This window comes from Dermacentor silvarum, chromosome 3 (genome assembly GCF_013339745.2).
Source record: "Dermacentor silvarum isolate Dsil-2018 chromosome 3, BIME_Dsil_1.4, whole genome shotgun sequence".
NCBI lineage: Eukaryota > Metazoa > Arthropoda > Arachnida > Ixodida > Ixodidae > Dermacentor > Dermacentor silvarum.
In genome coordinates this window covers 168,691,807-168,704,276 of record NC_051156.1, presented here as the reverse complement: position 1 = coordinate 168,704,276, position 12,470 = coordinate 168,691,807, and the positions used below count along the sequence as shown (strand labels likewise).

The 12,470-nt window shown below is 47.6% G+C and overlaps 1 protein-coding gene across 2 annotated transcripts in view; it reads left to right on the top strand.

The window, feature by feature from the left end:
* The window catches only part of LOC119446045 (uncharacterized), a 75,286-nt gene that overhangs the window by 42,592 nt on the left and 20,224 nt on the right, over positions 1-12,470 (top strand). For both annotated transcript variants that reach the window (XM_049663851.1, XM_049663850.1), the window contains exons 11-12: positions 9,542-9,618; positions 10,126-10,203. In XM_049663851.1, coding sequence (XP_049519808.1) covers positions 9,542-9,618; positions 10,126-10,203 — 155 coding nt within the window. The remainder of the gene's footprint in view (positions 1-9,541; positions 9,619-10,125; positions 10,204-12,470) is intronic.

Genomic DNA, 12,470 nt, shown 5'->3' with positions numbered 1-12,470 from the left:
ACTGGAAATTTCAATGCCCACCATTATCTCTGGGGAAGCTCTAAGATTAACTCGAGGGGCAGAAGATTGGTGTCGATTGTATCTGAACGAGAACTTTGCTTGTTAAATAATGGAAGCCCCACATATCTGCGAGGAACGGCGTATAGTAGCTGTCTCGACCTTAGCTTTGTTTCGCGCTCCTTTAACAGAAGAGTTCAATGGTTCTCGGACTTGGAAACGCAAGGAAGTGACCACAACCCAACTTATCTCACGATTGAGGGGCTGACTATAGCTCCAAGTTCTCCTGTGCCGTCCAATCCATCAACTGGCCGAAATTTTAATCAATCCTAGAAGACTGCTGTCGAGACGAGATACCATCCAGCCTAGGGGACGCAATAAAAGGTTGCCACACATTCGATATTAAAAAGCTCCGTACGCAGCGTATTCGGCATCGAGCTAGAGAAACTTCGCGTTCTTCGCCGCCGTGCGGAACGAAGATTCCGCACGTGATCCATTCATGATTTGAGATTGGCCAGACGCACACATAAGAAAATACAGCGCCGGATGAATAAGCTGGCTTCACAAAAATGGGCGTCTTTCTGCTAGTCTCTGGATCCCCGAAAGCCTTTGTCTCTTATATAAAGAACTGTTCGTGGCCTCCGTGCAACCCCTGGACAGCACCACCCATTTAATTCCCTGGCTCTTTACCTAGAATGCAGCGAGATTTAAGTCGCAGAATCCTTCTGTAGGAGGATTGCCGGTGTAGCAAATTCAACTGGAACGCAGACTCCTGACCACGCACCATCCTCACGTGATCCCCGTATGGAGTGCCCTTTTTCTCTGGACGAGCTTGAAGCTGCGCTTGCTTTATGCAGGCGTTCCTCAGCGCCAAGACCAGATGGCATTACATACCGTGTTCTGTGTAATCATCATCATCATCATCATCATCATCATCATCATCATCATCATCATCATCATCATCATCATCATCATCATCATCATCATCCTATATTTATGTCCACTGCAAGACGAAGGCCTCTCCCTGCGACCTCCAATTACCCCTGTCTTGCGCTAGCTGATTCCAACTTGTGCCTGCGAATTTCCTAACTTCATCACTCCACCTAGTTTTCTGCTACCCTCGACTGCGCATCCCTTCTCTTGGCATCCATTCTGTAACTCTAATGGTCCACCAGTTATCTATCCTACGCATTACATGGCCTGCCCAGCTCCACTTTTTCCGCCTAATGTAAACTAGAATATCGGCTATCCCGGTTTGTTCTCTGATCCACACCGCTCTCTTCCTGTCTCTTAACGTTAGGCCTAACATTTATGGTTCCATTGCTCTTTGTGCGGCCCTTAACTTGTTTTCGAGCTTCTTTGTTAACAAGCTTCTGCCTCATATGTTAGCACCGGTAGAATGCGATGATTGTACATTTTTCTTTTCAACGACAGTGGTAATCTCCTAGTCAGGATTTGGTAATGCCTGCCATATGCACTCCAGCCCAATTTTATCCTTCTATAAATTTATTTCTCATGGTCAGGGTCCCCTGTGAGTAATTGGCCTAGATAAACGTACTCCTTTACATACTCTAGATGCTGACTGGCGATCCTGAATTCTTGTTGCCTTGCCAGGCTATCTTTGTCTTCTGCATATTAATCTTGAACCCCACTCTTACACTTTCTCGGTTAAGGCCCTCAATCATTTGCTGTAATTTGTCCCCATTGTTGCTGAATAGGACAATGTCATCTGTGCTCTGTGTAACCTTGGTGAACGAGCTCGAACGGCACTCCTGCTTCTGTACAACGACTCGTGGCAGACAGGTAGCGTTCCGCAGGAATGGAAGTAAAGTCGCCTGATTCCGCTCCTCAAAGCTGGCAAGGCGCCTTTGGACATTTCGTCATACCGTCCGATCACATTTTCTAGTTGTGTAGGAAAAGTAATGGACCGGATGGTGCTAACACGACTGGAGTGGCGCCTAGAGCACTATAAAATTTACCCAGACACGTTGACAGGATTTAGGTGCGGCCGTTCGTCTATAGACAACGTTGCCGACTTGGTAACGTACGTCGAATTCCAGAAGGCCTTGTTTGCTGCCTTGTTTCTAGACGTTAAATTTAGGGGGCTTACGACAACGTCACCTATGAGCTATCCTTAATGCGCTAGAAGTAATAGGACTTGGTGGGAAGACATACCTCTGGGTTCGCAGCTACCTACAGATGCGATCATTCTACGTGCTCACCGAGGATGGCCTAACACCCTAGTATTACAGCAGCCGCAGAGTCCCTCAAGGCGGAGTACTAAGCCCGACGCTCTTTAATCTGACCCTTATTGGACGAATCGAGAACCTGCCAAGCCCCGTTCGACTCTCTATCTACGCTGTATCTGTATCTGGACGTCAGGGGTGACACGGCTTCACATTCGTGCTCGGCTTTAGAAGGCGGCCTCATCGACATCATGCTACCTACGTAAACAAGGATTGGAGGCGACGTGGGAAAGTGCGCAGTGGTGGCATTTAGCCAGAAGCCAATGTATGCATACGACATATCAATCAACGGACAAGTGATATCGTTCAGTAGGAGTCACAGGGTCTTGGGAGTTGTGATTGACAGAGATCTGTCCTGGATATCTCACGTCAACCACGTGAAAAAGCGCCTGATGGCTATTTGTCATTTGTTCAAGTTCCTTGCAGGAAAGAACTGGGGGGTGTCCACACAATCCACGTTACAACTATACAGGGTATTTTTTGTTGAGTTCCTCCGATACAGCCTACCTGTTATACCCTACACCTTCAAAACTAACTTGCGTACAATTCAGAGCATTCAGGCGCAAGCTCTTAGGATGTGCCTTGGAGTACCACGCCGTACGTGAACGGCTGAAACTATCGCCATTGCTTAAGATTATTCATTAACGACGCACATAGCCGTCGAGAGGATGAGTGCATATGTCAGGCACATTGCCCGGACCCCTTGCCACCACCTCGCCGCACGCAACGGGGAAAGAACCCGAACGTCATATAGCACAACTGTCAGTGCATATCGTGCCTCGCTTACATCGGGGTACGCACCTGCGGCCAGGCAGGTGTCTCCTCCATGGTGTTTGTGCCATACTGAAGTACAGGTCGGAATTCCAGGACTTCAGAAAAAGTCAGATCTATTACGGTCTGCCCTAAAAAAATTGAGCTTACTCCTGTTGTACGAGAGATACAGTAGTCACGTGCACGTCTATACGGACGGTTCGACTACATCGACCAGTTCTGGCGGTGCTGTGTTTGTACCGACGAGAGGAGTAACACTGCGATTCAAGACGTCACATGTCACGACGTCCACGGCTCACGGCTCTGCGCAGTGCACTTCAATTTATAGACGGAGAAAGTCCTGGTACATGGGCCGTGTTTTCCGATTCGAGACCGGCTTTATACAGTATGCAGGCAGTTCTCCGATGTGGAGCTCACGAACAACTAACGTACGGAATTGTCAAACTACACCAATAAAGCCACGAAATTGTTTTCCAGTGGCTCCCTGGCCATTGCGGCATCAGGGGGAACGATCACGTAAACAAAGCTGCCCGAGAGTCACATCAAGAACAACACAGCCTTCCCATTCCTCTTTCCAGGAGAGACGCTGCAAGGCAGCTTCGTCACCTGGCACGCAAGCTATCTTTAACAGAGTGGAACACCCCAAATATAAGGCGCACCAGGCTACACGAACTGAACCCTTCGCTCCAACTCCGACCTCCACCCGGGATTCACCGACGTGATGCATCGCTTCTACACCGGCTGTGGTTGGGAGTGGCTTTCACGAAGGCGTACTCTGCTTTGATTGGAATGACTGAAAGTGCGGCGTGCGACGTCTGCGGTATCGAACAGAACAGCAAGCGTTTATTGTGCCACTACGATCGGTTTCAGTCGGAAAGACAAACATTATCGAAGCGCATTGCGACGACTGGACGATCGGCCGTTGTCCATGGAAGTGCTACTTGAAGACCATCCCCATCGCTCGTCGGCCCACAAAAAGCTGTGAAGGCACTGTTGCTTTCTTGAGGGTGACTGGCGTATGTGAACGCCTTCGAGTTGCTCTGGCCCTCCGCGTGCGTGCGCGAGCTCACCATATCCTTCCTCCCCCCCCCCCCCCCCTCCTCTCTCTATCTCATCGTTCTATTCCCTCTTTCCCGTCCCCCAGAGTAGGGTAGCCAACCAGACGCATTTCTGGTTAACATCCCTGCCTTATCTCTTTCTCTCCTTCTCCTTGTTTAATAAGACTACATGCGTGACGCGGCTAATCTTGTACATTCTAGAGCAAAAGCGAACACCAGGGATTACGTTCCAATCTACGCCGAGTCATGCATAAGTAGGCGGCGCGCTTGACCTTGATCGCATTTCGACGGTCGGCGCCTGTGCTCGTCACTATCCTTCTGCCCGAGTGCAACTTGTTTTTGTGAGCACAGGTTCAGCCAGCAAAGAGTTGTTTTGACGAGTTGCCGTAGTGCCACGATCTGATTCCTCACCGTCACGATAAAATGACAATATGGTGTGCAACTCCCGAAGAGCGCATTGAAATAACACGCGTTGTTAGGGTTGTCATCTCGTCATCCTCATCATCACATAAGTTGCCCTCACATCGGAAGGCCGTTCAAGCGTATATACGGTGCTTTTTGCGATAGACATGTCTCTGTGAAAGTGTAGAATGCGAATAGCACTCCTGTTTTTACGCTTTCCTTTCTTTTTCATCTCTGCCACTATCTGCCATCGCAGTGTCATCATCATCAGCCTATATTTATGTCCACTGCAGGACGAAGGCCTCTCCCTGCGATCTCCAATTACCCCTGTCTTGCGCTAGCGTATTCCAACTTGCGCCTGCGAATTTCCTAACCTCATCATCCCACCTGACTTTCTGCCGTCCTCGACTGCGCTTCCCTTCTCTTGGTATCCATTCTGTAACCCTAATGGTCGACCGGTTATCCATCCTACGCATTACATGGCCTGCCCAGCTCCATTTCTTCCGCTTAATGTCAACTAGAATGTCGTCTACCCCCGTTTGTTCTCTGATCCACACCGCTCTCTTCCTGTCTCTTAACGTTACTCCTAAGATTTTTCGTTCCATTGCTCTTTGTGCGGTCCTTAACTTGTTCTCGAGCTTCTTTGTTAACCTCCAAGTTTCTGCCCCGTATGTTAGCACCGGTAGAATGCAATGATTGTACACTTTTCTTTTCAACGACAGTGGTAAGCTCCCAGTCAGGATTTGGCAATGCCTGCCGTATGCACTCCAACCTAATTTTATTCTTCTGTAAATTTCTTTCTCATGATCAGGGTCCCCTGTGAGTAATTGACCTAGATAAACATATTCCTTTACAGATTCTAGAGGCTGACTGGCGATCCTGAATTCTTGTTCCCTTGCCAGGCTATTGAACATTATTTTTGTCTTCTGCATATTCATCTTCAACCCAATTCTTGCACTTTCTCGATGAAGGTCCTCAATCATTTGTTGTAATTCCTCTCCATTGTTGCTCAATAGGACAATGTCCTCTGCAAACCGAAGATTGCTGAGATATTCGCCATCGATCCTCACTCCTAATCCTTCCCAGTCTAAGAGCTTGAATACTTCTTCTAAGCATGCAGTGAATAGCATTGGAGAAATTGTGTCTCCTTGCCTGACCCCTTTCTTGATAGGTATCTTTCTACTTTTCTTGTGGAGAACCAAGGTAGCTGTGGAATCATTGTAGATATTTGCCAAGATATTCACGTATGCCTCCTCCACTCCTTGATTACGCAATGCCTCTATGACTGCTGATATCTCTACTGAATCGAATGCCTTTTCATAATCTATGAAAGCCATATAGAGAGGTTGATTGTACTCCGCAGATTTCTCGATTACCTGATTGATGGCATGGATATGGTCCATCGTAGAATATCCCTTCCTGAAGCCAGCCTGTTCTCTTGGTTGACTGAAGTCAAGTGTTGTCCTGATTCTATTGGAAATTATCTTGGTGAATATTTTATACAATACTGAAAGCAAGCTAATGGGTCTGTAATTCTTCAGTTCTTTAACGTCTCCCTTCTTATGGATAAGTATAATGTTGGCGTTCTTCCAGCTCTCTGGTAGTGTAGGGTAATAATAATAATAAAAATAATAAGAATAATAGTAATAATAATAATAACTAGCATTGTTCTATTGCACGCATCCAATAGAAAAGGTACAACTATCAGGCCTGCCAAAACTACATTGGGCTTGACTGGCAGTGCCTGGCAGGCAGCAATGAACTGCTAAGAATACGAGAAAACGGTCCGGGAAAGCTAATTCGAAAAATGAGACAGAATACTAACACATAAAAAATAAAATAAAGAAAGGCAAGAAAAATACATAGTTTTGGGGTTACTTCTATAAATTCACATGCAATTATAGCAGAAAAAAACTAGCAAACAAGAAACAAAGGATGAATCTGCTCAAGGATTCTGCACAGCAAAGGAGGTTCTATTGAAATAAGAACACGTCGTCCTTATTTCAATTACACTTTGTGCATTTTGCAAAGAGTGAACAAAAATAACTCCGTCAGAGCAAAGGAATAGGTGGAACACGAAAAAGAAGTGCGCAGTAAGGTACAGTCAATATTTCATGTAATCTTCACGCATGTTGCTGGTCGTTAGAGAAGCGGCCAATTAAAAAATGTGGTTGATCCCTCTTATATAGGAATCGGTATAGAACACGAAAGTGAAACGTGTCTTCACAGAAGTAGTGTAATGTTTATTGCACATTGATATATAATGTCTATTGGTGTTTTGTGGCTAAAGCGCCCTTAGGCGTTGATGCACCCACGCTCACGCCTGGTGGCACGTCTCCTCCATCACGACTACCAACGTCGATGACCATGAGCAACCGTCGTGCATATGGAAGCTGCACTACGCTGCACACGCTAGCACAACGCGAAGTCGAAGCACGTAACTGACACACTAATACAACGCGCAAGACAAATCACGTAACTGAATCGTCACCGAGTCAAATCAGCGCGTACAGCGCGTCGTAATTGCAGCCTCCGCGATCAACTTCAGAAACATTTTCAGAGCTAATTGCGGAGGCCACGCTCCGCTGTGCTGAGTACGGTGAACGCCACCTAGGTGGCGTTGGTAGTGCTTCTTGATGCCAGCGTCCCTTCGAATGCTGGCATCGAGGCGTCGTAGTGCTGAGACCACCGAAGCGTTCACTGTCGGTGCGCGTTAGTGGCATAATGCAGTACTTCTCTTTTCTGCTCGTAGGCGGCGGCACCGCCCCGAGCAAGAGCGCGGGTACACGGAGGAGTGTTAGATATATAAGGCGCGTCTGTGTAGCTCTCTGCAAATGCGTTTGTGGCGCAATGGGTTAAACGCTCGGCGATCTATCATCGCGGACCGAGAGGTCGTGGGTTCGATTTCCAAATTTTGCATGTTTGTGGAACTTTTTCTTCTGGTTTCTTTCTTTGTATTATGTTCGTGTACATTGTAAGAACGTCATATCCGTGACGGAAATACGTCAGTGAAGTCTTGGTGGACCCCGGCATAAAACACTTTCGTGTTAAAAAAATTGAAGGAATCTGAAGAGCAACTCGAAAGCGTAGCTCAAGAAGTGCAAGCATTAGCAAATAAAGATGGAAAAGAAAAAAAGAAAGCACGACACGGTTACACATTTAATTATTGCTGCCTTTTAGAGGACGTCAAAAGAACAAAAGTCGTTCAATCTGAGATGTTTCTCATTAACTTTTCTAGATTGTGCTTTGTCCATGTGTGATAGATGCTTGATTGCCATATGTTCAGAAAGAACGGAACCTAATAATCGCGCGTTATTTTGCCATATTTAGTCGATCTGCGAAGAATGCATGCAAGTAGCGTTTTTTAGGTGTGAGGGAGCGGGAAGGAATATGCAAAATTTTGTAAGGGCTGCGCGAAAAATGCTTCAGAACTACGGTTTACAATAATAAACTGTTCAAGTCAAGTAAAGCTAATGCTTTGAATACGTTTCTTCTTTTTTTTTTCAAGAAGGAGGTCATATGAGATGGTGTTAAGCACAAAACGCAAAACTGAGTTAACGCCGTTTTGCTAGCTCGCGGAACAATGCCCGTAAACGGTAATTCCGTACCGATGCACACTGTATGCCAAAGCATGGACGATCGCTTCACGCACGAGCAACGACATCCGGTTGCGGATTCTGTAGAGCACACAAGACACAGATCGAAGTTGATCGAAGTTTACGGCAAACATAGTCAAGATGCGAGTTCCAAGAGAGATCACTGTCGAAGCTTATGCCAACGTATTTGATGGAAAATGTGTAAGGAATGGAGTTGCAAGTGCAAGCAGTACGCTCGTACGCGCGTATAAAATAATCGGTGGCCTAAATTCATTTTCTTCAATGGGTTATGAAAACATGTATGTAGCATTTTTCGATGCGTTTACACTGACGAGGTTACCTGCGAATCCACTCCATCGCCCTGCACGTCCCAACTTAAAGCGAAGAAATCGCCTCTGAAGAGATGGTTGTTCGGGATACCTGAAAGGAGTCGTCAGCGTGCTGAAAGGCAATCCCTTGTATTGCGGATGAAAGGTCGTAAACATAATAAACGTTGAATGAAACCGGACTTAATATGTATCACCGGGGAACTGCAGACTTGATTTCTGAAAAGGCGCTTTGAAACTGTCCTAACAAAACCTGTTGGCGTCTGCCTCTTAAGAAGTCCCTAAGCACACGCAGGAACAAACCTCGCAATTCTAGCAAAGAAAGTTTCTGTGATAACAGTGCATGGAAGACGCTGTCAAATGCTTTGCGGACGTCGACACACAAGGCACAGTCAACCATATCCTGTAAAGCAAAGTAGATTTTCCTCAACATCCCTGTCTTTCATTTCTCTCTCTGTTCCACTCTCTTTTTTTTTCTCTCTCTCTATATAATGCCAATTACCTGGTCCCTGTTAGAATACATTTGTCTTCTTGTGCCATTTAAATGATGGGTCGAAAGGTCAGCCACTGAAGCTCTGAACTTTTCAAGAGCATGCTCATTTTCCATAGTTCCGCGCGTCTTTTCTGGGCAAGAAAACGCCTTGAGCATTTTCTCTGCGTTGTATGAAAACGGAGATGCATCGTAATATATGTGCCGAAGCTCTTCTTCCTGGGTTTTCACGCGCCAAAACCAGTTCTGATTATGAGGCACGCCGTAGTGGAGGGCTCCGGATTAATTATGACGACCTGGGGTTCTTTAACGTGCACTACAACGCAAGCACACGGGCGTTTTTGTATTTCGCCGCCATCGAAATGCGGCCGCCGCGGCCGGGATTCGATCCCGTGATCTCGTGCTCAGCAGCGCAACGTTTTAGCTGACTGAGCCACCGTGGCGGGTAGTACGCCGAAGCTGACAAATCGTCTGAGATTTCTTCCCAAATTTAAAGCAGGCACTGCATTTTTTCGTCGCTTAGCTATTTTACAACCTCTGTGATTATCTGACGCTCAGCGGCGAGTTTGAGTTGACTGACCACAGCGATGATGTTTAACAGCCTTACGGCAGAAGCTTTGATAACAAGGCTAATGCATGTTTTTTTTTTTAACAGCTCCCGCTTTACCCATGTTAATGTTTCACGTTCCTGAAGAAGGCTGCGAACATTTCGTCTCGTCCGTCAACTATACCGTGAGTATGCCTATTGGTGATGCCTGAAGTCATGTTGCGTGGAGTCGCCTGCTTAACAATTAGATGAGACGTACGCTCGGGTACAAAACTGAATAGAGCGCTCGATGCAGTCCAAAGTCCATAGCAAAAGCAGGCATCTTAGGCTTCTCTCCTGCATGACTTCATTGTTTAATTGACACGTGAGCGTATAATTTATTTTTATCTGTACTGCATAGTAAACCAGAATTAGGCTAGGAATTAAGGCAAGGTTTCTATCACACAAGCGCGCCTGCTCATGCTCTATCGGCTTGCACGATGGTAAAAAGTTATCTTGCACGAAAAATATATCTAGCGCGTGCATGGCTTCTGCACTATTCGAAATGTGCAAGCTAATTCAGTCGGTGATATGGCCCCGGCTTTTTGGGGCGTGTGATCGCTTCAGACATTATGCGCTGTCCTTTAACAAGCCTATGGCGCTTTCCAAGGAAAGTGTTTTTTTTTTCAGACGTGTTTTCTTTGATTTTTCAGGAAAAAGTTGAAACGACGTGCTATGCATGGTGCCCAGGTAAAACGACGAAAAATGTGAAGCGTGGAACCCGCTGTGCAGTAAGTTCCAAAATATGAGTGTCTTGGCGCAACATCATATACGATGATCATAAAGCCTAATTAAAGAAATCATCACGCCGATTTATATGTGCTAGAGCTTAGTCCTCCGTAGCAGTACAAACTGTCAGCTTAATGGTTAAAACGAACTGATGGAGCGATTACGCCCCGGTCAGGTGGTGGTAATCCTGAGTTTCGATTCTCGAACGACTGCACATTCCTTTAGCTGCGAAGTCTTTTTTTTTTCCCGACAAACACTTATGAACTTTCCTTTTAGAATTTTCTACATTTTCACGCGTGACAAAAACTTGCTTCTTTAGGTATTGCCAGCGGAATGTTCAAGTAGAGAGCTACGACAACCTAAATGAAATTACAGGTCAATCAAGCCAAATTATAGCCTCTCCGGCAACACCTTCTACCGTTATTAAAGCAAGGTATATGGCGTCAGCATCGGACGTGGTATAATTTGACGTGCTATACGTACATTTAGACGTGGTATAATTTGAAATCAATTTTGCAGATACCTCCATCGATACGAGCTGATATCCCGCGCATGGGACCCCATGTCCATCATTCCCTTCTGTACGCCCGTTCTTCACCTAATAAACGCTGCATGCGTTGCCAGCTCCAGAGGTTTAGCAAAAAACCACAGAGGAAAGGAGTTCACATATGAAAAAGAAAAGACGGATAGATGGAGCAGAAAAAATATACCAGGACGCCTTAGCAGCTCTTATGAGTTGTGAATGCGAAAACATTAACGTCCAATTGAGCGCCGCTGAGCGGTCCTTGGGGCTTTGCGCTGCGAGTAATGTAGTACCATGGCGGTACGTGCTGTCCGAGCCAGCAAGCCCCAGCAGCCTGCGGTGCCAACGCCGCATGCCACCGACGTCCTGCGCGACGAGAGAGAGAGGAAACAGCAGCGGCCACCAAAGCTGGCAGGCGCGCGCAGCAGCTAAGCTTAGTGGGGATACAGACCGAGCGCCGGCTTCAGAGAGCGAAAGCGAGGGCGAGGTGGCGTCGCGGTGATGCCCTCTCCCCTCACGCAACTCCTGGCGCACTATCGCCGTAGCAGGTGGCGCATTCACAAATTACACGACAGCCCCGTGTCCTCCAGGAATGAGAGAAGGTACCTGAAGGCGGAGCCAGTGGTGCCGGCCGGGAAAGAGCAGCTGCGATGCTGAGTCCGCAGGATGTCCTAGGCGTCGCAATGACGTGTAGAGAGAAGCCCTTTCTTTGGAGAAAGCGTGGCAGAAACGAAGTAGATGTTCGATTGTTTCCTCCTCTCCACACGCTGAGCAGGCCGGGGAGGGAGGAGCCAGGCCTTTGCTGTACTTCCGGGAAGCCATCCAGGAGCAGCCGATCCGGAGGCGCAGCAGGAGAGACCGCCCCTTGTGAGGCCGCGATCAGGAAGTGGACGGGGAGGGCGACCGCTGGCGACGCGCCGATTCGGGTGGAGCGCCGTTAGGTGCCGCTGCAACGTGTGCCTTGCATATATAGTCAAAGGCAGTTACAGCGATGCTGACGGGTACAGTAGCATGGTGTGCTGCCTTAGCCAGGGCGTCGGTCTCTTCGTTGCCCTGGACGCCGACGTGAGAGGGGAGCTACTGCAGCGACAGCTTCAAGCCACTTGAAACAAGGGCGCGAAGCTTTTCCGTCAGCAGGGCAACAGGCAAGGGCTGTGTAATCGCCTCGACCTTCTCTCTCTTTCTTTCTCTTTCTTCTCCTTTACATCCCGCGCCCCTTCCCCAAGGCGCTGAGTCGGGCTCCCTAAAGTGCGGCAGGAAATAGCGCCTCTTCCTCGTCACAACCACAATCTCTCGCAGTAGCAGGTGTTCCCTTTCACCCGCTCGGCTCCATCGAGGCATGCTCATGACGCGGCATCGCAGCCAATGAATATAGGTGCCCTTTCACTACTACAGACGACAGACGCCGGCTTTTTGCTCAATGGACCATTTGATGCTTTCGCATCAATAAGTTGTGGGTTTAGGGCTGTAAGGATTCGACGGGCAGTTGCAGTGACGTAAACTTCGTCATTCTGAAGGATTGTGGTGGCATGGACAATGCGATCGCGCGTGTCCCGCAGCTGTGCGCACGCGCAGCGGGTCGTCGAGTACGATGTGATAACCTTTAGGGGATGTAATAGGTGAAACCAATATTTCGAAAGGAGTCGTTTAAGTAGCACAATGTGGAGGCGCCACCGAGCTTTTGCCGCGGTATATTTCAAGGCAGCCTTGAGCACGCACGCCATTGTTGTCAACCAATTTGAAATC